Consider the following 25,812-nt stretch of genomic DNA (forward strand, 5'->3'; position numbering starts at 1 on the left):
GGGCAGTTGAACCATGTAAAATGAGCTTTGCTGACCGCAATCTGCTGCCCTGCAACGACTTGAAGGCTACATGTACCCGCCACCTCTAAAGCCAGGTCCCACCCAGCTCCATACCTGGACATCACACGCTAAATAGGTGGTAGTCTCCCGCAATGGAAAGCGAGGACGGCATTCAGCTCCCCAGGTACCGACGCCCTGGGGAGCCAGAACGCTACCGGCTGTCAGCAGCTCGACTTGCCATGCGGCCCATGCCCCCACACGAGCCGCCGACAAAACTCATTGTATGTAAGCATCGCATTGCGGAATTCCCTGTCAAGTGGTCAAGTGTCAACCCGTGGTCCCGTGCTGATGGGATACTGCGGGGGACAAGCAGTTCTGGTTCCGCACCCGTTACGTCTCTGCGTATGCTTCTCGGATTTCCGACCTGCATCCCCATGTCTTCGGACTCCGAATCTGCCCGTCGACCACGGCTAGCTTCTTCACATCCGCTACCCGGCTCCTCCCCGCCTTTGCTCAGTCTTGGGTTGAAGCTGTCTTTCCGGAGTGGTTCCTTCCTGGACGTGCTGTACTGAAGATACAGAAATAGAAACCAGGCGAAGACCAAGAAATCATGGAGGAATATTTCGACACCGAAGTCAAGGCGTACCGACGACTCAACTCCTTACAGGGTGCCGTCATCCCCAAGTTTTACGGCCTGCTACGCTATAACGGAACAAGGGCTATGCTTCTTGAGTATTTAGGGGGCATCTCGCTGTCCGCTCCCGAGGGTGCCACCATGACCTTGGAGGAGCTATCAAGCTTGTTGCAGCCATGCTACCGAGCACTCCATGCCTTTGGCGTGCATCAAGATGACGCCAACTTGTCAAACTTTCAACTTGTAGATGGCAAAATAAAGGTACTGGATCTGGAGAGTGCCGTGTTTCACTACTCGGCGGATCAAAGGGCAACTTTCCTAGGGTCGAGTGTCCGCCACCTAGCCAAGCATTATTTGTCAATGCAGGCGTATTATCGGCATCAGGGCTCTCTGGAAGCAGCCTAGATGGCCTCTTGGCGGTGACGGTCTCTGAAGGTACCAAAGAAGTACCTATCCATCCGTAACCCTTTGAGAGAGGAAAAGGGGGGGAGGGGGGGCTTGGCCGCTTGGGAAACTTCAAAAGTCTTGCGTGTCACGCCTAGCATGTCCGGTTCAACTCGCCGCCCCCAAGGTACGACAACAGACTGGTACTCTAAATTTGTTCTTTGTTGAAGTTTTGTGTGTAATTAAGAAAGGGGCCGAAGTTGCTATGGCGTGCGGGTGACAAATGACAATGTAGATAGATGCCATGCAGGGAGGTAACGTGGTTGATCACCGAGCGGTCCATATCACCGAGCGGTCCACTTTCCATCCGTGTCGCGACCTTCCACCTTCAAACTCCACCACACTACAACAAAAACCATGTCTATGCAAATGCAAGAAGCCAGAATCATCCTTGCCATCGAAGCAATTCGTATGCGCAAAAAAATGTCGATCCGACGTGCTGCGCAGACGTATAATGTGCCGAAGTCGACCCTCATCGCCCGGATGAAGGGCCGCGTCGCAAAGCCTGAGAAACGCGGCGTACAGCACAATCTGACCTTGGCTGAAGAAGAGACCCTTGTACGATATATCCTCGATCTAGATTCGCGAGGGTTCCCGCCTCGGATTGATGGGGTGAAAGATATGGCCGATCTCCTCCTCGCGACGCGTCACGCGCGACCAACTAGCAAGCAGTGGGCATACCGGTTCATACGGCGCCGCCCGGAGCTCAAGACGCGCTTTTCGCGTACGTACGACTTCCAGAGAGCCCTCTGCGAAGATCCAAAGATTATTGGGGACTGGTCCCGGTTGGTGGCCAACATGCGCGCGAAGTACAGCATCCAAGACGCCGATTTTTACAACTTCGACGAGACAGGCTTTATGATGGGCATTATCTGTAGCAACATGATTGTTACGCGTTCCGATCGACGCGGTCGAGGCAAGCAACTTCAGCCTGGCAACCGGGAATGGGCAACAGCGATTGAGTGCGTGAGCAGCGACGGCTTTGTGCTGCCACCATTCTTGCTTGTACAGGGCGTCAACCACCTCGCCTCCTGGTACACCGAGTGCGATCTTCCCCCCTCCTGGGTTATCAAGACCTCCCCCAACGGCTGGACAGACAATGATACGGGCTTGGAATGGATCAAGCACTTCCATAAGCACACGGAGACCCAGCGGCAGGGGGTGTATCGGATGATAGTCCTAGATGGTCACGAGAGCCACCTATCAGCCCAGTTTGAGGAGTTCTGCAAGGAGCAAAATATTATTACCCTCTGCCTCCCTGCTCACTCCTCGCACATCACCCAGCCTCTAGATGTCGGTTGTTTTAGCGTGTTGAAGCGGATGTACGGCCGCGAACTCGAGGCCTTCATCAAGGCGCACATCAATCACATCACCAAGACCGAGTTCTTCATCGCGTTCAAAGCCGCTCACCTCGCTACAATGAAAGCTGAAAATATCAGGGCTGGCTTCCGAGGCGCTGGCCTAGTGCCGGATAACCCCCAGGCCGTTTTGTCGAAGCTTGACGTCAAGCTACGGACACCAACACCGACTGGACCCCCCCCTCCCAGAGGCCAACCTATGGGTCTCTCAGACACCGCATAAACCTGGCGAGGCTATTTTACAGTCTGAACATGTACGGACCCGGATTGCCAATCATCAAGGAAGCTCTCCAACTAGCATGTTTTCTGCTGTAAAGCAACTGGCGAAGGGTACAGAGCTAATTGTCCACGAAATGACCCTTCTTCAAGACCGAGTCCGAACTCTTGAGAAGGCGAACGAGGCCCTTTCAAAGCGCCGGAGGGCTAAGCGTACACGTCTCCGGGCTGGAGGGGCACTTACTATAGAGGAAGGACAGGTTTTGATCGCGGAGAAGGAAACTGGTAGACGGCAATCGGGTAGGAGGTTGGCGGAAGGGGGTACGTCGGAGACTGGGCTATCGACTTTGCGGCGCTGCGGAAGATGCGGCAAGACTGGGCACAACGTACGAACCTGCCAGGAAGATGAGGCGACGTCAGCTGAGGAGAGTAGCATTGAGTGCAACTGATTTTCTTGTATTGTGGTGGATTAATTGCCTGAAGAGGTTGCGATGCGGAGGGAAAGTGGACCGCTCGGTGATCAACCACGTTAACCGAAACCGAGACTTGGCTGATCTCTCAGCGACGCGCAACGCGAATTCTTGAGCATTTGCGTTAGGTGAACGGGCGGCACGTGTTTGGCTTCCCCGGCTTCAACGAGCAACTTGACCCGATGGGGGAACACCAATGCCAGAGCTCGCCCCGCCCATCGCGACTCCCATCACCACTATCCATCAACCGACTCCTCGCACTTTATGTCACGGTTATGGCCGCATGCAGGGTCCCGATGGAGGGCGCGTGGGAAGCGTCCCCAGCCAATCATTAAAGATGGGTCCCGGACCAATCAGCAGAGGAACGAGGGGAACGGCTACCGTTCCTGAGGTTCCTCTATAAGGAACGAAAGGAACGGCCACCGTTCCTGAGGTTCCTCTATAAGGAACGAGAAGAACGACCACCGTTCCTCACGTTCCCAAGGGAAGAGGTACGAAGGTACCTAGGGGCCTAGATAGTATATAGTCACTCGTTCTGGAGAGCTCTGGGAGTTCTCCAGTTAGCAATCACAACTACAGTTCGCTACAAGCTCGCAAGCCTACTGTTGAGACAAGTCTAATGTTGTGCACCTTTTGGCTGCACCGAACCTAAGCATCCTTTGCAAGATTACCTTCACTGAACCCTAACAGGATAGGATCCTAGGCAGGTTCGTCACACTTTATCCCCGGGAACGATTACTGGTCCATCCGCTACGCTGGACTGACCGGCAGCCAGACCTCCTTGGCTGTCGCATTTCTTCTCATCATGATGAAGCCTGTAACACTGGCCTGGGCGAGAACGCCGAGGCCGCGTCATCGGATTTAGATCGCCTCGCTGGCCTTCTCGCCAAACAACTAAACAGCTAAACAGCCAATTGGACGCAGAAAGTTTGGCCGACACTATCATGCAACTCCTCATACCGCTTAACGCCCGTAAGATCGTGCTTCAGACAAAGTATGTCCGCCCAACGCCGGCCGCTCACTCAGTCTTCTCAGCTGCCCCAGATGTACTGACCCCGCTGGCATGATTTAGTCGGCCTGTTAGTTTCCACTTCAATCGACGCTCGCATTCCTGTCCTCGGATCTGCTGGGTATCAATTTCAATGCGATGCCCCCCCGAAGCTTTCACCTTGGCATGCCTCGACTTCAACGAAACCATGCTGGAGAGAGAGCTCTATTTCAGGCCACCAGCGAACCCTCGCCATACAGATTGGGAAGGATTTCGCCGCGTATATACCCTACTAAAACTCCATACGCCCAAAGATACTCAAAAAGATCCGTTCCTGGTTGCTCTTGTCATTGCCCTCGCGCAGAAGGCCCGCCGGCATGCAATACAACCACTACCTCCCAACTCCAGCTTTCCAGTGGTTTTCTTCCAAATTTATTTTCCTTTTTTTCTTCTTCTTTTTTCTTCAAGTTAGAAAGCACTAACCAACCTTGGGGTTATCTTCCAGGTCCGTATACTATTTACCGGAGGGGGGCGGCCAAAGCCGTTAAACATCTACGTAGCCCATGTACAGTCTTCCTTTCTTGATAAATTCGATTTCCCAAGTCAGGAGCCTACGGTTAGCTCGACCTTAGACATAGACCACTGGCACATTCCAGCCCAACCTTTCCAGACCTTGCCAGAGCGGGTCTGCCGAACACTGAAGTTGACTCTTGGTGAGCCCCCGGGTAAGGCGGGAAAGAAGCGGAAGAGAGATGTCGCGGATGAGCGTCCGTCAACTCTCAAGATAGCATCGGGGTAATTTATCCATCTCAAAAGTAGAGCATTTCGTTATGCATCCTACGGAACCGTCGTGCTGTTCAACAAAGCTCAGTCTGGCGGGTGCTATGTCCGGTCTTTCCCGCGCATGTTGCTCTGCGCTGAGGGTCCGCCGACCTGCGCACAGCGCCTCATGCACATGACCTTATCATGGACAACACTCTGCCAGTCACCCTCTTTGTACACACTTCACACAGGCGGAGCTACCAGCCAACGAGCAAGCATTCTTTTTCCAACCCACTCGCTCCGCAAGATTTGTTATTGATGGGTAAATAATATAGAGGCTGCTATGATTGGGGTTTTGGATTCCTCACGGGCTGGGAAGGTTACTAAAATGGGGGCAAGGCAGAGGAGAGGGGGGAGAGCTACAATCAGCAGCTTAGTCCAGTTCAGAGGATGAAATCAAAAATGTCATTCGCTGAAAATTTAAGAAAGGTAAAAAAAGTAGTGAGAGTCCCCTCGACCGGAATCGAGCCGGTGACCTTTCGGTATCGATAATTTCCATTACAGCCGAACGTGATAGCCAACTACACCACAAGGGGATTTGATTCGTTGAAATTGAAATTCAACAAAATCGCTTGAGTAGCCCTTGGCAATGACAGCATGTTGTATTCGTCCAATACCTACGGCACGCGTTCCGTTTAGAACGATGGCAGAGTGCGTCATCCCGTCAGAGTTGCTGCGACATCAAGTAAGCATCGAGCCATGAAGTTTCAATGAATGTGACAAAGAAGTAATTGACCTTTGGCTCTCAAGGTAGTATGCATGCGACATGGATATCATAGCTTAATTCCTGTGGTGTGGCCCAGAAAGGAGCTTCATTCTGCCCAACCCCGGTCCAGTCTTTCCACTTCGCGTTCATCATTTCTTCCCTGGAGAGAGAACGGGAGGCCTGGAACTGAATGCCATACCTACTACCCATGGGTTAATTTTACCTGAGGCATCTTGCATTCTCAATAAGGGGAACCGCGCGGCAGAAGCAGGGTGCTAATTATCTTAGTTGCCCGGTTCGGTCGGATTTATGACAGAAAGGGGAAGACTTGGTTCCTGCTTCATGTCCATGTTCCGTTCGGGGTATCTTTGAGATGAGATGCGGCTCATGCATGCGCCTCACTGGAAATATTGGAAGGCGACACGTGCGGTGAGAGACCCCCACGGACAAATACTGTTATCAGCTTCAACCACCAACCTTCGTTCCGAGACTCAATCTCGGCCGGGGCCGATTGCTCGTGGCCGTGTGGGGCTTGCACAACCCGAACCAGGGCTTCCGGTGTTTGCAGCCCTACCGTGATGCGCAATGTTACATACGAAGTATCGACACAGGATGTAATCCGTACGTCTCATGGATCCCAGCCTGTCTCCTTGAACAAACATCCGGGTCTTCGTGTGGGTCGATAGTGGTATTCGTTTGTTCAAACGAATCATTGCTGGAAGACGGTCTCTCCCGGATCACTAACTCGCAGGGCCTTCCTGGTTGTCCGATAACATTTCATCGGCGCAAGCCGAAAATGGCCCACAAGGTTTGCGGCTGAACTTTTGTCGCGTCTTGAGACCGGGATTCCATTTCTTATCCCCCCAGCGTCATTGACGGCGTCGGCGCCAAAAACGGAAAGCACTATTGACGTGGTCGAGACATGGCATGGTGGAGATGACCAGAGCGCCCACGATGAGAGAGCGATTGGTCCAAACGAGCACGGGCGCCAGTGGACGTGAAATATTTCAAGGCTAGCCCAATCAGGGCAGTTTTGGCCGCTGTGACTGCAGGTACGCGCTCCAGCCACCCCTAACGCCGCCAAGGCCGTAATTGGAAAGCTCTTGCTGCTTTTCGCTCAGGTCTTGTTGGGCTGCAAGAAATGCACAGGGAGAAGAAATGGGGAGCTGAAAAATACGGAGACACTGCACACTGCACACGGACGCTTCTGAGGCCACCCCCTGCTTGGTCTGTTTGCCAACAACCCAACAACCCAGGCCCGTCGGATTCGGGAAGAACGGCAGCTGAGACCCAGCCTAGCCAACGTACCGCTGCGTATCGCTCCACCCAGTCAACTAGGCACTTGCAGCCAGCCAACCGAGAACCCATGCGCTTCATGCATCGCTTTCACAGCATCGCCAAGCCTGGCCCCCGGCATGGCGGCGGCGACAAGATTCTGGAGCTCGCCTGTTCCGAGAGAAGCCCAGCTTCCAGGTTGGAGGTCCTCCACCTCAGCTGTCACCCTGTGGCGTGTGGGCCAGTCTTTCCGTCTTCCAGGGTGCTGTTGCGCCGACCGCTTCCCACTCACCACCAAAACTAGAATTTGATGGTGTTTTGTTCCCTGGTCCGCTTGGAACCGTCTCTCGTTTTGATCAGCGTGGTTGTTGACCTGCCGAGATCACCATCGCCGAGTTCCCCGCCATTCGTTTAGCGGAACAGCACCGCCAGATATTCTTCGGCCCTACCCGGGTACACACAGACGACGACATTCGCTTGCTTGGGAATCCACGGCGGCTCACTACCAGGCGCGTCACCGCCAGGTTTGAGAAACCAGCACAGCCGATCAGATCAAGCATCCGCTCCTGATCACGGCGGTCCAGGTCTGTCTTTTTCGATGGATAACGGCGACTATTTCGGCCGTCCGGCCGCCAACATGCCCTCCATGGCCTCCACTGCCGCTCCGACCCCGCAACGGCCAGGGACACCGAGTGAATCCCTCGGGCGCAACCCCTTCGGCGACGGCGTCGAGTCGCAAGCATCACAACGGTCGGGCAACAACGGCAATCCCTTCGTCAGCCCCTCCGTATCTCGTCCCGCCAGCAGCTTCGACTCTGCCTCGGCGCTGGGCCGTTTTGACGGCGGGCAGCGCTACTTCCACTCGCGCCGCGTCCGCAAGGGCGAGGTCGAGAAGCCGTGGACGAAGCAGGCCGACCCCAAGGAGAAGTGGGTCACCATCTTGCCCATCATCGGCATCATTATCGGCTTGGGCATTTCGGGTTTCTTGGTTTGGGACGGCATCCGCAGCGTTGTCAAGCACAATTACTGCCTGGTGCTGGAGGAGAACTGGTCGAATGGCTTCAATGAGAAGGTCTGGAAGAAGGAGGTGCAGGTGAACGGTTTTGGGTGAGTGCTTTCGGTTTTGGCGATTCGTCGACCATGTGACTGACAACATTTAGCAACGGCGAGTTTGAGCAGACCACGCCGGGTAATGAGAACGTCTTCGTCGAGAACGGGAACCTCATCATCAAGGCGACACCCCGCGATGACGCCATGATGCAAAAGGACACCAAGATCGACCTTCTCAAGGACGGTACTTGCACGTCCACCTCCCCCACTTCTTGCATTGCCTACACCAACATCACCGCGGGCAACTCCTCCATCGTACCCCCCGTCCTGTCCGGGCGCATCAACACCAGCCCCGGCGCCACCATCAAGTACGGCCGCGTCGAGGTCACGGCCAAACTGCCCGCCGGCGACTGGCTCTGGCCCGCCATCTGGATGATGCCGCTCGAGAACAAGTACGGGCCGTGGCCGGCATCGGGCGAGATCGACATCGTCGAGTCGCGCGGCAACAACTACACGCACCCGCAGGGCGGCAACAACATCATCTCGTCGGCGCTGCACTGGGGGCCCTCGCCGGGCAACGACGCGTGGTGGCGCACCAACGTCAAGCGGCAGGCGCTGCACACGACGTACGCGTCCGGCTTCAACACCTTCGGCATCGAGTGGTCGCAAAAGTACCTCTTCACCTATGTCAACTCGCGCCTGCTGCAGGTGCTCTACGTCAACTTCGACGAGCCCATGTGGGGGCGCGGCAACTTCCCCGTCCAGGACAGCAACGGCACCCGCGTTGAGGACATCTGGGGCCACACCAAGCGCGCCCAGACGCCCTTTGACCAGCCCTTCTTCCTGATCCTGAACCTAGCGGTCGGTGGCACCAACGGCTGGTTTGAGGACAATGTCAACGGCAAGCCGTGGTTGGATGCCTCACCGAATGCCCGCAAGGACTTTTGGCAGGCCAAAGACCGCTGGCTGCCGACGTGGACGCAGCCGCAGTTGGAGGTCAGCAAGGTCATGATGTGGCAGCAGTGTGATGGTAATGAGGATCTTTAGGGTACTGGTTTTTGGGAGAATCTAAGTGTTTCTATTTGTGATGGTGTTGGGGTATAGATTGGTTGTTTATTTTGGGTATCTAATGTTTATATCTCTTGTCTGTTTTGTAATGATGGATGCATTTCATGGTGTTGTCCAAGTCCACGATGACCATGAACCGAATTTACACTGTGGATAATTGAGGGCACAGACACAAAACAAACACATCGTAACAGAACTCGGGCGTGCCCGATGCGCCTCCTGAAACGCACTACGGGACCCCTTTGCGGTGCTTTTTGGCGGAGGGCTCGAGCGGCACCATCCTGTCCTGCAGAAGAGGGGTGCCTGGCGGGCTCCCGAGATATGCCAGGTAGCGGTGGTGCTCGGCACAGTCTTTCACAAGTCTGCCTGCCTCCCCACAGCATCCTGCCAGGCGGCGGGAATCCGCAACCAGAAAGGGAATGCGATGCGAGCTGCTGTTTTTCTCGAAACATTCTCTTGCAGTTTTTGGCCCTCGTTGCTGGATCGCGGAAATCCACACAAACCTTGACAGCGACAACCCAGCGAGATCCAGGCACAAAATCGGCAATCCGTGACAGGGTGACAAGCAACCCCCGCCGATCAAAGGCCGGGGCTAGAACAGGGTCCAGAATTCGAACGAAGATCACCAACATGGGGGGAGCAACACCCCCACTTTGCTCTGCTCCGCTCTGCTCCGATTCAGCCTTCCAATTTTTTAATATTTTTTTTTTCGACTTGAAATATGAGAAATGATTGTGGATGTGGACATGGGAAGTGCAGAACTATTGCGAGCTGAAGCTGCAGGTAGTCGTGATATTGAGCCTTTTCCGACACGCAACCCTGCATGGCTGGCTTCCATTGCTTCCGCTGGCTCGGCGTGATGCATGGACACTGAAAATTCCAGCTGGTCGGTAACGTTAACTTTTCAGTCACCGCCAGCCAGCGAGTGAGGTAAAAAAACCGACAGCGAGAGAAAAAGCCTTTCGTGTTCGAGCTTGCGGGCGCAAACGCCCAGCGCAATTGGATTGGCCACAGGCAGTTAGCACGAGATCCGGACTGTTTGAACCGCCCGCCTGGTCCGTTCGACCGTTCCAGTTGTGGTTTGGTAAGACGGTGAGACAGCAGCAGCGAGACGCCGGACGCTCGACACGAGAAACGAGCCTCCACCCCCCGCTTGTCTCAGCAACTCCCGCTCGCAAAACGCAAAGTCATGATGCAATCACTGCAATCGTTCAGGTGGTTCTGGCCGAGAAAACCCATTTGACTGGCCGCCGGGGCTGCCAACGCAGCATCGCCAGTTAAACGAAGACGCATGCGAGCTGCTTTCTTGACAACCCACTTCTTCGGGAAGGTCCCACCATTGCTTTTTCTCTCTTCTTTTCCTCCCCCCTCCTCCCTCCCCACTCTGGCCGTTCACCGTTCGCAGCCGATCCTGTCCGGATCGGTGCGGTTGCGTGCAGATGCGATCTGATTGACCGGGAGGGGGGGCTTCCTATTTTTGGACGCCGCCGCGACGTGTGGGTTGCCAATGCCAATTCTCGTATTCTTTGGCCTCCCCCTCTCCAAAGTCTGTGGTGAATGGCTGCCCGTATCTGCCCAATCCCGGATGGGTTTTTGAATGGGTTGATGCAGGGCTGAAGTGCAATTATCAGAGAGGGTCAAAAGTTAACAACTCATTTTTTTCGCGTTGGGTCAAGTTGCGTCTTATCGTCAATTCGATATTACGTGTAATTACAAAATAACATCCATACCCAAATGAGCGAGAAGGGCTGAGCGCCGAAGTCTCGACGCCAGGGTTGCAGCGCGCTATTGTCTTGTCCTTCAGGGGGTTGCATGTGGCTCCGCCGGTCCCAGGCGTTGCTTTGGCTTTGGTCGCGACGGAGCATCAGATGGCGGCATGGTGGATTGGGTCAACAGTGTCAAGGCCGGAAAAGGGCGAGCGTCTTGCCGCTTTAAGGAACTTTATCGCTCAGCTGAAACTCACAGCAGGTGGATTCGACGTATTTTCACCCGCCAGAAAGGAATCCTCCAATCATGCTTGGCCGCATTCCAACATCCCACCCAACCGGAGAATATCAGCTTCGTGTGTGCTTCTCGATCTTGAGCCCTACGGGATCAGCCTTGCTTTGGGTTGATGCTAGCATTGGGCAAGGTCACTCTCAACTCTTGCGTTACATAGGCTCCCGTCACTATGATGCCAAAGCCCTACGTCGCAACTCTGCATTGAAGCTGGAAAGAACCCCAGGTTGAGGACGGGTGGAGAGGTTACTGCTTTGTTCAGCCTCGTTCCTTCCCTTGACTGCGACCAGATCTCATTTCCAAGCGGGACCCTTGCAATTTCTGGCCAGTGAAGGTGCGAACTGCGAGAAAGAATTTGGGGGATTATTCGGGCATCGTTCTGCGGGAATGCAAAGAGCCGGCATCAAACGCCCTATCGTCGACGTTTTCTTAGCCGGTGGCGAGCCGTTGCACTTTTACGAAAGAAGCCCCTCGTCCATTCGGCTGGCCGTTGAGCAATTGACAATTGAGACCCAGCGCGACCCAGCCCAACCACAGAGCTCAGCTTTAGAACAACCGCCACGCAAACGCCCAAACTCCGAAGCAACTAGCCGATATTTGTTTTCCTTGCCGCCAAGATGCTCTGAAAGCGCCTGCAAGAGCCGCCCGAGTGCCAGCCGCAGGAGAGGCGTGCGGATCGGAGATGAGATTCGTGACCGTGATGGTTCTGTTTAGTTTCCAGTTGCGTCGTGGGCGGATTCCGGTGTGATGAGGCGTCCTTTTTGACGTGCGACTCCATCCTGGAGCATTCATTGCCGGCGCGGTGCTGGACAAACCGGGAAACCGGCTTCCCTGCTATCACTTACACGGGCCCTCACCCCCCTGATCCCTGCGACACATCCACCAACTCGATAGCCAGGGGCCCTGACGCCAAGCCACATGGGTTCTCTGCCCGCCAGTCCCTCCGCCGGACCAGGGGGCATCGAGACCAATCGCCAGCACACACAGCCAGCACCATGCAACCCAGCGTTGCTTTGCTTGCTCGCCTATCCACCCTTTTGACCCTCCCTCCCCTGTCGCCGTCTCTCCCGCCTCGCTCCCTCCAAGCTTCCGGTGATCAACACTCGTTTCTGTCTTCCACTCGCTCGGGATCATCCACAACATCTTCCCTGGAGCTTGTCTGCCCGCGCCGCACCACGGCAGAAGGCAGCAGAGCTTCAAGTTAGAGCTAGAGTTCGAGTTCGACGTCTATCCGTCGAGCAACCCTGACTCTCCGCCGCCGTCACCCGCTTCAGAACTCAAACCGCTCCAGTGCCGATCCCGAGTGTCGAATCCCGTTAATCCCGTTCGCTACTTGGCTTGCAGGGTCGTCTCCTGAAGCTGTCCATTCGCTATTTTGCTGTCGGCCCACGGGGTTCTTACTCTCGCTGAATCCCGCTACAGGAGACAGTTTCTCACTTGGAGGGGTATTTAGACGATACCCAACCGGCAGTTGGCTCGGGGAGTCGACCATTGTGCCGCTTTCATCGGCAAGGATCTAATCGAAACGGGGGCCCAGCCCGAGACTTTGGGATTCCGTCACCATGGGGATCGGGAGTTATTTCAAGGCCGAGAAGCCCCAGGCGAAGCCAGCAGCGGCTGTACCGGCCTCACCAAAACGAAACAATGCGAGACATCAGCAGCAACCCTCCGTGTCGGAGAACCCAGCACCATCGCTCCGGCCAGATTCCGAGCTTCAACCCCCAACACCCAGGTACAGCTCCAGGCCCCAGTCCATCTCCGGGCGGTCGGTGAGGTCGACGGGGAGCTCGGTCCTTGACGACATCAAGCATGAGGTTATGGTGAACTATCTCTATCAGCAGCAATGTTCGCATCTGTGGGTGTCGGATGGCAGCGGTGAGATCGAGGGCGTCCTTCTGCGGAAGACGAGAGGACAGTACATGGCCTGCCCGCCGCAGCTCGGCAACTCGCCCTTTGCGCTAGCTTGCGCCGCCCTCAATGTTCAGGTATGTCCGAGTCCCCTCAGACCAAAGTGGTAAACACTAACAGCGTCCAGTGCGCCATGACGGTCAACTCAAGAGTCATAAAAACTTTCCTGCAATGGTCGCCAGATGCCGTCGACGTGCCCTTGATGAACGGCCTTCGCGTGCAGATTCTCCCCACCATCGACGACCTCCCGCGCGCGCGCAAGCACCAATTTGCCGCCTTTGTCGCTTCCGAGGGTCTTCTGGTCGTGTGGGACGACGATGCGCTGCATCTCGTGCAAAGAGCCAAGGCCATCGAGTCGGAGCTGATGGAGCTGGTGTGGAAGGCTGGCGGCGAGGACGACGAGGATGAGAAGGGAGGGCCGATCGTGACAGAACCCGAGGTTGACGAGGAGAGCGGCGAGTTGAAGCCAGAAAAGAGGCCGGTCCACATGCTGAACACGTACCTCGTCAGCTTGACCCTCATTCTCGTCACCGTCTCCCTTGGCGCCGCTTTCCGACAGCTAGCTATCGAGGTTTCAGTCGACGGCAGTTATCTCCGCCTCGCCCTCGTGGCTTTGTTTCCGGTTCAGATCTTCTTCACCCTCTTCTTCGCCCAGGTCATCTTCGGTTGCTTGGCCCAGATCTTTGGTCCAATTCGCCAGCTCACCATCAACTCCAAGTTCTACTCTGCTCGCCCCCCACCGAGATTGCGCACTTCCGTTCTGCCGCACGTTACCGTCCAATGCCCTGTGTACAAGGAAGGCCTCGGCGGTGTCATTGTTCCCACCGTCAAGTCTATCAAGCAGGCCATGTCCACGTACGAGCTGCAAGGAGGGTCGGCCAACATGTTTATTAATGATGATGGTCTGCAACTCATTTCGGAAGAGGACCGCAGGGCCCGTATCGAGTTTTATGCCGACCACAGCATCGGTTGGGTGGCGCGTCCGAAGCACGGCGAAAACGGCTTCTTGCGTCGCGGCAAGTTTAAGAAGGCTTCCAACATGAACTTCGCCCTCATGATTTCCTGCAAGGTAGAGGAGAAGCTGGCTGCCATCCAGCGCACTCCCGACTGGTCGCAGCACGATGAGGCGCAGGCGTACGAGCAGGCCCTGAAGGAGGTTCTGGAGGAGGATGGCCGTGCCTGGGCCGATGGCAACATCCGCGTTGGTGACTACATCTTGCTCATCGACTCCGACACCCGTGTGCCCGCCGACTGCCTTCTGGATGCCGTCTCAGAAATGGAACTTTCTCCCGATGTCGGCATCATGCAGTTCTCGTCAGGTGTCATGCAGGTCGTCCACACGTATTTCGAGAACGGTATCACCTTCTTCACCAACCTCATCTACAGCGCCATCCGGTACACCGTCTCCAACGGCGACGTCGCCCCCTTCGTCGGTCACAACGCCATCCTTCGGTGGTCTGCTATTCAAGAGGTCTCTTACGAGGACGAGGACGGCTACGAGAAGTTCTGGTCGGAAAGCCACGTGTCGGAGGACTTCGACATGTCGCTACGTCTCCAATGCAGCGGCTACATCATCCGCCTGGCTGCCTGGGCCGGCGATGGGTTCAAGGAGGGCGTGTCTCTCACTGTGTACGACGAGCTGGCCCGTTGGGAGAAGTACGCCTACGGCTGCAACGAGTTGCTCTTCCACCCGATGCGCAAGTGGATCTACAGGGGTCCCTTCACCCCCCTCTTCCGCCGCTTCCTCTTCTCCAACATCCGTTTCACATCCAAGATCACGGTTGTGTCTTACATCGGGACTTACTACGCCATTGGTGCGGCTTGGATCATGACCAGCGTCAACTACTTCATCATGGGCTGGTTCAACGGCTACCTTGACAAGTACTACGTCGACTCATGGCAGGTGTGGTTCTCCATCATCATCGTGTTCAACGGGCTCGGCAACATCGCCCTGGCCGTCATGCGCTACCGAGTCGGCGAACGCAACCTACTGTATGCCCTGTACGAAAACTTCAAGTGGACCTTCCTGCTGGCTATTTTCCTGGGCGGTCTGTCACTGCACGTCTCGCAGGCGCTGCTGGCGCACATGTTCGAGATCGACATGACATGGGGCGCCACCTCCAAAGAAGCCGAATTTTCGAACTTCTTCATCGAAGTGCCCAAGGTGTTGAAGAAGGTGTGTAGCCTTGTCCCTTTCATGCTCAACAGTGTCTGATCTGGTACTAACCGTTGACGTTAGTTTAAATTCTCCATGATCTTCGCCTCGCTCTTTATCGCCGGCATGGTCATCCTTGCTGTCGCCCCCTTTATCCCCTACAGTTGGCACATCACCGACTTTGTCGCCATCCTACCCATGGCCACCGTCGCCGGCTCACATCTACTCCTGCCGCTGGCCCTCAACCCGGCCCTGATGACCTTCTCGTGGTAGAGGGCCTCCATTCTTTCATTTTATCGTCGATGTGTGCACATGGCGAGGTTTTGTGGTTGGGGGGGTGGTTTCACGCGTTGTTTAGACTGGTGTTTTGCTGGGCCCTTCGCGGGACAACGTTTCATGTCATGACCTTTTCTTATTACCATTTAGTGTATATTCATGCTTGGATACATAGACCGGAGGACGGGGCTGGAGTTAATTAACGTAGGATAACTATGGGTAATCATGTATTTTCAATATTACTGAACCCTTTCAGAGCCGGTTCTAGGACAAGCTCATTACAACCCACCCCCTCATCTTGTTTAGTGATCGGGTATATGCCACACCCTTGTAAACCATCTTCTACTACAACTCATTCAACGTTCTGACATTGACTCTCGGTATAACAGGCTCGAACACGTGATGTTGTTGGTTCCTCCCCGTTCAACAATGAAGCAGCCAACCACTTAGAACACGCCATGTCACTGCAGTTTTCTTCTCCTTGCCCCACATGTTAGAGAAGCCGAAAGGACTTTCGAGCCTGAAATCCCAAACCCTACGGCCCACCACATTACGTGGGTTCGTCTCTGTGATAACTAGGAGACTGGGCCTAAGCCCAACGGGACGGCTTCGATGGGCAACCTCACCTCTCTTCCAACAACCTTTGGGAACCGGGTTTCCGGTGACCTTGGGGATGAATATGCCTACTCTCCCTTGTCGGGGCTTGTCACTATTCGCCTGTTGCGTCTAATGCCGCACCGGAACAAGGAGGCCCCTCTGCAATGCCAGCTCTTCGAGTATCCCTTGCGGAAAGCGCGCCAAGGAGTACATATGTACGAGGCCTTGTCGTATGTTTGGGGTACTGAGGAAAACCAAAAGTCCATTTATGTCCAGACAGACAACAAAACCGACGATTATTCTCCCTTCCTTCCACTGGGGGGAACAGCCGCCGTTTGCTTATCACGGCAAATCTCCACGCGGCCCTTTCACACCTCCGAGATGAGCTCCTCGATCGCATCATGTGGATTGACGCCATTTGCATCAACCAGGGAGACAACGTCGAAAAGGGACTGCAGGTGCAGTTCATGGCCGAGATATATGCGAATGCCAACCGTGTCATCGTCTGGCTCGGGGAGGCAACAAGCGATAGCGGCCGAGCTTTCGAAGCACTGCGCGAGGCTGCCAGGACCCCGTATATACCTGTTAGCGACGAGCCGACCCAGCAAGCAATCTTCACTCTACTTGAACGGCCATGGTTCCAATGAATTTGGGTATGGCAATGGCAATTCAACGACGAAGGGGTTACGGATTTTCTGACACGTCACTTTGATCTAGGTCGTTCAAGAGGCTGCGGCGGCTCGGCATATCTTGATGAGGTGTGGTTCTGATGAAGTTGATGGGTTTGCCTTGTGTTCAGGCCTCAAGGAATTGAACGTGTCTTACACAGCCCGCCCGGACCTGCGGGGGTTGATTCCTCCCATAACTTACCTCATACGGGATGCAATCTTTCGGCCTCGGCATGAGGCAAGTCAACCCCAAACAAGCCAGCCAGGCAGATTCTCCCTCAACATCCACTCTCTCGGCGAGCTGGTGGATATGTATCACAAACGCAAAACGACGAAACAACTCGACAAGGTTTATGCCTTGCTCGGAATGAGCTCTGATGACCCCAGGACCGCGGGGTTATTAGCCGACTACAACCTTCCGTGGGAGGAAGTCTTTCGGAAACTCATCCAATTCCTCCTTTCCGATCAGGTGTCTGTGGATACATGGGATGACTGCGCCGTCGCGGTGATCCAAGGCAAAGGCCACGTTTGTGGAAAAGTGTCTGTGGTTGACAATAGCGATACTCGAGACGATGTACAGTACATAACCATCCATTGGAAGACTGCGTGTGGCCAATTCGGCGAGACACAGGAGGAGATCTCTCGACACGCCTTCCAAGTCTCCGCACAACCCATCTGGAATAACGACGTTGTCTGTCTTTTACAAGGAGCATCGACGCCCATCATCATCAGGTTCCCCCGTGGCGCAGCGTATTCGGCAGTTATCCGGATTGCATTTCCACTGGAAAAGACACATCCAAATCGGCTGGCGGCTCTACGATCTACCCCAACCGCCCCGACGGATCTGGTCATGATTTGGGACTGGGAAGCACCTCAACCTGATCATGAATCACTGGAAGGTCCAGACTATGAACCCTTTATCAGCACTCGAGGCCCCTCCCCGCAACCTTGGACTGAGTGGCAAGACTACCTCGTGAAAGCCACCAGGTCATGGAGTTTCGGGATATTGATAAACGTAATCGAAGATTACGGACCGGCATGGTCATATTTCAAAGAGGCTGTTGAGGCGTACACAATGGCATTGAAAACCAGGCACACTTCCCCGGGCCAGGGCGCTGGGATGGCGGATGAAGAGGCACTGAGGGAAATGAATGAGATGGTGAGTGGAGAAAAAGATGAGGACGAGAGCTTTTACTCCTATTCGCCACTCTTTCGGGCCGTGGAGCAGGGGCGTGGGGGGCTCGTCAAGTTTCTGCTTGATAGAGGCGCCACCTTTGATGTTGGGACCGACATTACCCGCACACCGCTGCTCTACGCCTCAAAGAAGGGCCATGAGAGTATTGTTCGAATAATACTCGAGAAGAGTGCTGGTGCTACCGAGGATGACAAATTCTATGACCTTGCGCTTCGCGCTGCTGCTCAAAATGGCCACGATAAGGTCGTTCAGATGCTGCTCGACAGGGATGTTGACGTAAATGCTGAGGATCGCTACTATGATGATATACTTCAAGCTGCTGCTTTTAATGACCACGACAAGGTCGTTCAGATACTACTCGCCAGGGGTGCTAACATAAATACTGAGGATCGCTACTATGCTGAGAATCACTATTATGGCCCTTTAATTCACGCCGTTGCTCATGAAGGCCACGACAAGGTTGTTCAGCTACTACTCGACTCGACAAGGGTGTTGATGTAAATGCTACGGGTGGCAACTACGGCAATGTACTTCGGGCTGCCTCTTTGGGAAATCATAGCAGGCCTGTTAGGATAGGGTGGTACGAGGTGGTCGAGGGTGGAAAAGATGGGACGAGGATTGGATAGATGCTGATCTTTGAAGCGTTCGTTGTAAAAGTTCTTCGAGTGAATGGAATGAGAACAATTTTTCTTCACCAACTTTGGGGGTTTCCTTCAAATTGGCTCGATATGGAGTGTTGACGAGGCGCCTTTCTCAGCGAGCATAAACCAGAGGAAAGCCAGGAGCTAGTCGTGGGCGGCTCCACTGGATTATGCCTGGTATATCATCACGAATAGCCGTGCGCGTACCCATCATTACCCAGCGTGACCAAACTGAACTCAAGCAACAACCAAGACAGGTCCTTCTATTATGCCCGCACCCGAACGCCTTTAACTAAACCAGACCCTCTATCCCATACGTTTTTTGTCCAAGCAAGATGCCACATACACATCAAGTCTAACCTCGCTGAATCTACCAACATGTAGTATATAGAGCAACCAACCGACCACCCGCTCGCCCATCGTGCAGTTCGTACTTCGTCAAGAGATACACCCGAAAACCACTCCACTGGGTACCATCAACTCCTTACTAGCACCCGTGCTTACTCCTCTTCATCATCCGTATCCCGCGGCTTGGGCGTGCCCTTAGGGCTATTCAACCACTCAATATGCCTCAGCCTGCGCCGGGCCTCCTTCTCCTTGACCTCCTTCTTGGTCAGCTTCTTCTTCTTCTTCGCCCTGAACTTCATGCTCTCCCCGGTGACACCGCCGTTGTCCTCGGCGCCGCTGTTCACGGCGCTGCTGACGGCGCTGGAGCTGAGGGCGGGGGTGTTGAGGCCGCTGTTGATGGCGGAGGCGGGCTTGCTGGCGCCGCTGTCCTCGAAGCGGTCGAGGGCGGCAGCGGACGCGCCACGGTGGGCGACGCGCCCGTCGTAGACGTGCCACTGCTCCGCGGCCAGGGCGCCGACGAACTCTTCGTTGTGGGAGATCATGACGACGCCGCCACGGAAGTCGCGGATGGCGACGGCCAGGCCGCCGAGCGAGTCACGGTCCAAGAAGTTAGTAGGCTCGTCGAGGACGAGCAGATGCGGGTTGTTCCACATGGCGCCGGCAATGACGACCTTGACCTTTTGACCGCCGGACAACGAGCCGATCTCGTTGTGGTTGGCAATCTCGGGATCGAGACCGAGATCCTCAAAGTGCTTGGAGATGACGGATGGTTGCAGTTCACGGTAGCCCAGACCTTCACGCGAGGCTTCGTGGTCGTCAAACTCTTGGACAAGCTTGGCGAAACCCAGGTCGAGGAGTGTTTCGCGTGAGAATTGCGAGTTGTGCTTGGGGAGGAAGCCTCGCCATTTCCTGGACCTGTCAGTACAAGAGGGAAAGGAAACAATTTTAGGAAACTTACACCTCGTATTGGAAGGTCTTCTTGTACTTCTGCCGACCGACCAGGGACTCGATCTGGCGCTTGCCCTTACCATCGCCAACGTCGACAAACTTGTCCATCTGCTCCCGGTCCGCGTCGGACAGGATACGGGTCTGCTTCATGTGCACCTCGCGGTCGTCACCGTGGGCGTACCGCCATTGCAGATATTGGTTGGGCGTCTTCTCGAGATGCATTTCTACGTGTTCAAGCGCGTGCTGCTTGATGTAGCCGATACGAAGGTTGGGATGCTTCTCAACCTTGCCGGAAATCGGGATCACCTCGCCCGTCAAAAGCTTGATCAGAGTCGACTTGCCGGCACCGTTGGGGCCAATGATGGCGACACGTGACGACAGCGTGAGCTGGCAAGAAACGTCGCTCAGTGACGGCTTGGGCGCGTTGGGGTAAGTGTACGAGACGTTGGTCATGCGGATGATGGCGCGCGTATGGGATTTGACACCGGAGAGAATGCCTGGGGGCGGGAACTTGAACTGGACGTTCGAGGCCGACAAGGTGTAGTAGCTCTTGGCCTCCGGGCGGACCTGGACAAAGGCGGCAAGGTTGCCCTTGTAGTGGCCTAGCTTCTTGCCGGGTTCGTAGTGGTAGATATCGGTGGTGACCTCGTCGAGGAAGCCGGAGTCGTGGGACACGATCAAGCTCGTGATGTCGGTGTGGGACTTGAGGTAGGTCTCCAGCCATTTGATGTTTGTGACGTCGAGATGATTGGTAGGTTCGTCCAGCAACAGAACATCAGCTCTCTGAAGCATGGCGCGGGCCAGGGCCAGCTTCATTTTCCAACCACCTGACAGCGAGCCGACCTTTTGAGACTGCCGACCCTCGGGACCGGCTGTGAAGCCGAACTCTTCCAAGACAGATGAGATTCTTTCCTTGCCCTCCCTGGCAATGGTAGGGTCCTTGGAGACAAACTCGAGGATGCTGATATCGGCATCCTCGCCCTGGTTGTGCTCCACATAACAGGTCCGCAGCACGTCCTGAGAGGGGAAGCCCTCCAGTTTACCGCTAGCGATACTTCTCATTAGCGTCGACTTGCCGGCACCGTTCCTGCCACAGAGGCCATAGCGGTGACCCTTGAGCAGTCTGAGGTTCGTGTGTGAGAGCAGGAGCATGCCGCCGTAAGCGAGCGAAAAGTCGGCGTTAACGATCTCGATCTCGCCGTCGTCCTCCTTCTCGGGAATGCCGTACTTGCGGTAGTCTTCCTCAACATAGAAATTTTGGACCGAAGCAGCGATGGTCTCCGCTGCGGGAGTCAGGAACTGGAGATACGGGACAATCCTGGGAGGAATGCGGTCCAACTGGCGGTGATTTACGTCTTCGCTGACCATTTCGCTGATGTACGGGCGCGCTAGGCTGTAGGCGTTCGGGTCACCAGAGAGGCCGCCATTTTTCTTGATTTCGCCGTCGAGGACTTTGGCGACGTCGTCGACGGTGGTCCGCTCGACGACAGCGGTTTTGTCGTCTCCTATGGCCTTGTCCATAACACCGAGGGCGCGTGTTGCAAGCTCGCGCACTTCGGGGAGCGAAGCCCTGTCAACGACGCTCTTAACGCCGGGCTGGAGCTTCGGCAAGAAAGTCCGGGCCTCGATCGGGTCATGGACGAGCTTGGTCAGATTCTCGGTGATGACAACTGTTTGGCGGAGGACTTCTTGGGGGGTGGTCGGGTTGTTGAGAGAGCGCTCGAGGAAGGGTGTGAGCAGAGCCAGGACGGGCGAAGTGACGATGGCAACAAAAGTCGTCTGAGAAAGGGCGTGGATGGCCTTTTGCACGGCTTCGGTCGAGGGGTGGTGCATGGTGTCGATAAGGAGGGGAATGCGCGGCGCGACGTCGTCGTTGGAGAGCAGGGTGGTCAAAGAGGTCATAGTCTTGACGGCCTGCTTCTCCACCTCGCTCTTCATGTCAAGCATGCCGTTCTCGACAATTGGGATGAGGCTTGCGAGCTTAGCGCCGATGGCTTCGCGTAAAAGGTCCTGCTCCTGTGCCTGCTCCTTTGTGCTCCCCAAGGTGATCTTGGCCTTGTCGGCCATCTTTTGCATCAACTTCAAGGCGCCGACAACACCCTGCCACTTCCCGCCGGAATTCTTGATGTACTGGGTAAGGGCGGGCAAGAGCCCCACGACCATGGCCTCGGCACTTAGGTTGGAGAAGAGCGCATCGATACCGTATTGGGCAGCGTCGCGCACGACGGCGCCCTTGTCGGCGAGGGCATCGAGGGCGCAGGCGAGAATACCGCCGTCTTGGAGGAGGAGAACAATCTCGCTGATGGGTTGTCGGGCAGGAAAACGCTCAAATAGAGCGCCGAGGAGGTTTTGAGCGCTCTCGCGACGAAGGCCACTTTTCTTGTCGGCAGCAGCCTTCTTGGCTTCGGCGATGACGCCGTAGTAATGTAAGCCCTGGAAGCCAACGGAGTTGAGGAGAAGCTCGCAGAGCCCGTAGCAAGCGTCGATAGAGGCGGACGAGGTCTTGGCGGTGAAGATGGTGGTGAGGACGGATGATACTTCGGCCTGGGTGGGGGCCGGGGCGGCGCCGTCGGGGGGCTTGATGGGCACCGTCATGGTCGGCGGTGAGACCGGGTGTGGCATACTCTGTCGGGTCGGGTAGGTAGTGTTTGGCTTTTTCGGTTTCGGCGTCGCGTATTAGTTGGAAAAATGGGCGAGCCTATAGACAACCCGTTTTGCAATTCGGGAGCGTACTGTGAAGGGCGGAAGTTGGGAGGATTAGGTGCTGATGGGGCGCAGATTTTGTGGTTGGCGGCCAGTGCCAATTGCCCCTCGCCCGCCCTCGAAATTTTGCCAGACGTAGCGCTATCTGGCATGAAATTTCTCTTATCAGGCCCAGAATGCCCCACCATTCAGCCCGCCAATGAGGGGCATGTGGGCCACCATGTGCGAGTGTGAGAGGGTTCTTGGGGGTTGTTGCCGCGGGGCAGCCCACTTACATCCACCAGACAACACCTCTCATCTACCTAAGGTACATGAAGTACTCGACGCTTCCCTCATACTCAAGGGCCAGGCGTGAGGGAGCGACACCAAAGTTCAATTATCGCCGGCCAGGTGCTTTGTTAACCTCCCGGAATACACGTTTATATTTATCTAAGATAACTAGTTATAGCAAAGAACTCGAGCTGAATTGACATGAAGCCCCCGTGTGTTTACCGACAGTTCTAGCATGACCGAGGCATGTAACACTTGCCTGGATGCTGCCTTGAGAGTCCCCGCGGCTGCTTTATGGCACAGCACAAGGTGAAAACGATGCACCGCAAAGCACTGTATCGACTTACCACAGAGGAGTAGGCTCTCCCCGACCACCGGCCTCTGATGATGCGTTCTGGTAGGCACCTTGCCGATTACAGAGAAGCTCAAGCATGGCGGTGTCGGAGAAAGAGGGCCGGCAAGGAACCACACAGGAGGACAAGGTGAGAGCCGGGACACAAGGCGGCAGTCATCACGCAATAACTAGAATGGAAATCCTACTTAACTATCTCCCCACTAAGTGAGTGATGTGTCTGAGGTGACTCCTTGCTGCTCGACGAGACTCGACTGGCCGAATTCTTGGGAAAGCCCGGCGGCCTCGGAAAGCGGTGGCACGTCAAAGTTCAGATCCGACGGCAGCTGGTCAATGACGGAGCAGATATTCTCAAAATGTTGGGGCACCCATATGTCGTAGACGTTCTTCGTAAATTGATATGCTGTCCATTTGTCCTGGCCGTCGAGCGTGGTAAAATCGAATATGTGAATCGGATGGCGGTAATACTTGGTCTCTTTCCCAGAAATAACAGGATAGTGGCCGTAAATTTGGACTGAGGTATGGTCATGTGAGACGGAGAAAGCGAGGATGTTCCGGTTAACTTCATCCTCGCGTCCGACGGCACGGAAGAGTTCGACGACGCCCCGTACTGCAAGGGTCATGCTGTGGGCGTTCTGCCGGCCTGTGACCCCAAACCCGGCGGTGACGCCCTTCATTTCGCAGGTTAGGAACGGGAAGTACATATAGTACGTAGCCATAAAGAAGGACTTGTCTCCAGCGATAAAGTCGCCAATAAATGGCGATAGTTTGGCGAGTTGGTCCTCGGTAAATGCATCTCGTTTAAATCCAACGGAGTAGTCGGGCTGCGGACGGGGGTTGGTGAGAGGAATAGAGTTGTTCCACCCTTCGTTGACGCTCTCAACTAGGCGTTTATAGTTCTTGTTCCGGAGTGAGAGCGATTCTGCCGAAGGAACGATAAGCCTTGCGATATCTTGAATGACCCTGGCCTCGTTCTTATTCTGGATATTATAACAGGTATCTACAAAGATATCGTCGTCAAAGAGCGTCTGCTTGGGGACCGGCTGTTTACCGCTAAGGAGGTCCCTGATAAGACGCTGGCTTGTTTCCGTGAGACCAAGCTCAGAAACATGCATATACGAGCCCTTGGTTTCGAGTAGGAGCTGATATCGCGGATCCCTATACGGCACACTCTTCTCCTCCCTCGGCCTCTGGTCGCTGGGTGTTATGGATGTACCCGAGCTCGATCGCTTCCGGGACAGATTGGACGAGGATTTTGTTTGCGCAAGGAGACGGTGGTCCAAAGTAAAGTCTACCTCGGAGGTCTCTTCCGGCCAGTACAGCTCCTCTGGCCAGCGCCCTTGTTTCGCCCAAAAAGCAACCGGGTCAGTGTGTTGGCTAGATGCGTCTTCGGTAGCGCGTGGAGGGGATGTCTGATGCCGCTTCAGGTCTGGGCCTGGGCGGGCTGGGTCATGGCTGGCCTCGAGTACGTGTTCGATTGATTGCTTGCGCTTGCTGCCTCTGCTCTGGAGAGACGCCGGCGATGGGAGCGGTTTCTGGGCCGCCATTTGGGCTCGGGCGTGGGCCATGGCGATGTAAATGGATGGAGGGGGGGGCGAGGTGCTGGTTTAAGTGCATGTGATGTGCCTCTGGAGATGCAGTTGCTGTGTGGGGAATGGATGGCAGCGTGCTGGGGATGGGCTCCACTACCTTAGGTAATTACGAATACACTCCAATCCCTGAAAGTCCGTTAGGTAGCGCTTGACTTCAAGACCGGGGTCCTTGCTAAAGTCCCCAACTCAACCACAAAACTGCCAGAAAAAAAGGGCGAAGAAAAAACAACCTATACAAGTGCTTCTGAATTTTACCTTTGGTTTCTGTTCAAGCCGTTGTTCGGTTGACAAATTAGGGGTTTTCAACTTTTGAACGAGGACCCCTGTCAGAGGAGCCGCGCTACCTAACTTGGAAATAAACGAGCATTGTATTGTACCTATGTACTGTACATACCAACCAATCGCTCAACCCCACAATCTCCATCCCACTCCATCAATCAGTTCGTTCACCCCATTGCACCGAAACACCACTTTTGTTTTTCCTTTTTTCTTCTTCGCTTTTGTGTTGGCTAGTAGGGAGAGTAACCTATCCCGGAGTTGCAGATCGCAAAGCCCACGCCACACAACGGAGCCCTGGATTTTAAACAAGTCGTTCTTTGGGAGGCCAGCGAGTGGGGTTGAGCAAGGGATAGGTACATGTACCTACGATAAAGGCGGCAATGTTTACTTACACACCTAGGAGGCACCGGACGCCCAGCCATCGTAACTGAGGCGCGATAGAGTCATTCAGCAGAATCGTGGGTTTCACTGAACACTTCCAGGGTCTGGAGGATTACGGAAGACGGGAGCTCATCAACATCTGGCCCTAAGAGCGGGAGCCAAGGTGGTCGGCGCTGAGTGCGGGGCCGGCCCGGCTAGGTACGTGGGGTCGCCAGCGCCGTTTATCGTCGTGGCGGAGGCGGCGAGGGTCCGGGAACGCGGACTCGATCGCGTCCGGCAAATATCCGAGATTCCGAGTGCTCTAACTTCTTCTTAAGTTTTGTACATACCCTTTTAACCTTCACAACCAAGTTGGTCTTCTTCGAATGGAATAGTTCTCGGCGAAGCTGACAGAGCTGACGGGAGCTGACATCAGTGACATCTCCTATCCGGCAACCGGCGAGGTGCGATGCGTGACCGCGCGGCTAACA

At 55.1% G+C, this 25,812-nt stretch overlaps 7 protein-coding genes and 1 non-coding gene across 8 annotated transcripts; 5 read left to right on the forward strand and 3 right to left on the reverse strand.

Annotated features, from left to right (window-relative positions):
• Positions 1-65: 65 nt before the first annotated feature.
• On the forward strand, positions 66-1,039 carry F5144DRAFT_622617 (uncharacterized protein; the record flags this gene model as incomplete). The annotated part of the gene is made up of 3 exons (XM_066792107.1): positions 66-281; positions 371-560; positions 594-1,039. Exons 1-3 carry the CDS (start codon positions 153-155, stop codon positions 1,037-1,039), a joined length of 765 nt encoding a protein of 254 aa, XP_066642225.1. The 5' UTR covers positions 66-152.
• A 2,793-nt stretch (positions 1,040-3,832) lies between these two features.
• F5144DRAFT_580283 (uncharacterized protein) lies at positions 3,833-4,906 on the forward strand. The gene is made up of 2 exons (XM_066789363.1): positions 3,833-4,116; positions 4,195-4,906. Exons 1-2 carry the CDS (start codon positions 4,067-4,069, stop codon positions 4,580-4,582), a joined length of 438 nt encoding a protein of 145 aa, XP_066642226.1. The 5' UTR covers positions 3,833-4,066; the 3' UTR covers positions 4,583-4,906.
• Positions 4,907-5,380: 474 nt separating this feature from the next.
• Positions 5,381-5,468, reverse strand: F5144DRAFT_t133. The gene has a single exon. It is a non-coding gene; the product is annotated as a tRNA-Tyr (tRNA).
• Positions 5,469-7,364: 1,896 nt separating this feature from the next.
• On the forward strand, positions 7,365-9,053 carry F5144DRAFT_326604 (concanavalin A-like lectin/glucanase domain-containing protein). The gene is made up of 2 exons (XM_066784097.1): positions 7,365-8,020; positions 8,074-9,053. Exons 1-2 carry the CDS (start codon positions 7,512-7,514, stop codon positions 9,008-9,010), a joined length of 1,446 nt encoding a protein of 481 aa, XP_066642227.1. The 5' UTR covers positions 7,365-7,511; the 3' UTR covers positions 9,011-9,053.
• Positions 9,054-12,382: 3,329 nt separating this feature from the next.
• Positions 12,383-15,738, forward strand: F5144DRAFT_326601 (glycosyl transferase family group 2-domain-containing protein). Its single transcript, XM_066784096.1, has 3 exons — positions 12,383-13,014; positions 13,065-15,113; positions 15,177-15,738. Exons 1-3 carry the CDS (start codon positions 12,592-12,594, stop codon positions 15,363-15,365), a joined length of 2,661 nt encoding a protein of 886 aa, XP_066642228.1. The 5' UTR covers positions 12,383-12,591; the 3' UTR covers positions 15,366-15,738.
• A 242-nt stretch (positions 15,739-15,980) lies between these two features.
• Positions 15,981-18,454, forward strand: F5144DRAFT_594756 (heterokaryon incompatibility protein-domain-containing protein; the record flags this gene model as incomplete). The annotated part of the gene is made up of 6 exons (XM_066790618.1): positions 15,981-16,225; positions 16,294-16,602; positions 16,647-16,648; positions 16,693-16,758; positions 17,293-18,195; positions 18,297-18,454. The coding sequence occupies 6 exons, from the start codon at positions 15,981-15,983 to the stop codon at positions 18,452-18,454; spliced, it is 1,683 nt and encodes a 560-aa protein (XP_066642229.1).
• Positions 18,455-18,471: 17 nt separating this feature from the next.
• Positions 18,472-22,580, reverse strand: F5144DRAFT_516529 (P-loop containing nucleoside triphosphate hydrolase protein). Its single transcript, XM_066786627.1, has 2 exons — positions 19,776-22,580; positions 18,472-19,726 (listed from the first exon to the last, which is right to left on the reverse strand). The coding sequence occupies exons 1-2, from the start codon at positions 22,385-22,387 to the stop codon at positions 18,970-18,972; spliced, it is 3,369 nt and encodes a 1,122-aa protein (XP_066642230.1). The 5' UTR covers positions 22,388-22,580; the 3' UTR covers positions 18,472-18,969.
• A 713-nt stretch (positions 22,581-23,293) lies between these two features.
• On the reverse strand, positions 23,294-25,116 carry F5144DRAFT_594758 (uncharacterized protein; the record flags this gene model as incomplete). Its single annotated transcript, XM_066790619.1, has 2 exons — positions 23,294-24,477; positions 25,077-25,116. The coding sequence occupies 2 exons, from the start codon at positions 25,114-25,116 to the stop codon at positions 23,294-23,296; spliced, it is 1,224 nt and encodes a 407-aa protein (XP_066642231.1).
• Between the last annotated feature and the right edge of the window lie 696 nt (positions 25,117-25,812).

This window comes from Chaetomium tenue (genome assembly GCF_020726465.1).
Source record: "Chaetomium tenue strain MPI-SDFR-AT-0079 chromosome Unknown F5144scaffold_5, whole genome shotgun sequence".
Taxonomy (NCBI): Eukaryota; Fungi; Ascomycota; class Sordariomycetes; order Sordariales; family Chaetomiaceae; genus Chaetomium; species Chaetomium tenue.

Excerpts from the sequence above, each read along its gene's own strand:
- F5144DRAFT_580283 (XM_066789363.1), top strand. The coding sequence starts at position 4,067 with ATGCAACTCCTCATACCGCTTAACGCCCGTAAGATCGTGCTTCAGACA. Across the intron at positions 4,117-4,194 it reads AAGATCGTGCTTCAGACAAA|TCGGCCTGTTAGTTTCCACT; the intron begins GTATGTCCGCCC and ends GGCATGATTTAG.
- F5144DRAFT_326604 (XM_066784097.1), top strand. The coding sequence starts at position 7,512 with ATGGATAACGGCGACTATTTCGGCCGTCCGGCCGCCAACATGCCCTCC. Across the intron at positions 8,021-8,073 it reads GTGCAGGTGAACGGTTTTGG|CAACGGCGAGTTTGAGCAGA; the intron begins GTGAGTGCTTTC and ends GACAACATTTAG.
- F5144DRAFT_326601 (XM_066784096.1), top strand. The coding sequence starts at position 12,592 with ATGGGGATCGGGAGTTATTTCAAGGCCGAGAAGCCCCAGGCGAAGCCA. Across the intron at positions 13,015-13,064 it reads GCGCCGCCCTCAATGTTCAG|TGCGCCATGACGGTCAACTC; the intron begins GTATGTCCGAGT and ends AACAGCGTCCAG. Across the intron at positions 15,114-15,176 it reads TGCCCAAGGTGTTGAAGAAG|TTTAAATTCTCCATGATCTT; the intron begins GTGTGTAGCCTT and ends CGTTGACGTTAG.
- F5144DRAFT_516529 (XM_066786627.1), bottom strand. The coding sequence starts at position 22,387 with ATGCCACACCCGGTCTCACCGCCGACCATGACGGTGCCCATCAAGCCC. Across the intron at positions 19,727-19,775 it reads AAGACCTTCCAATACGAGGT|GAAATGGCGAGGCTTCCTCC; the intron begins GTAAGTTTCCTA and ends TGACAGGTCCAG.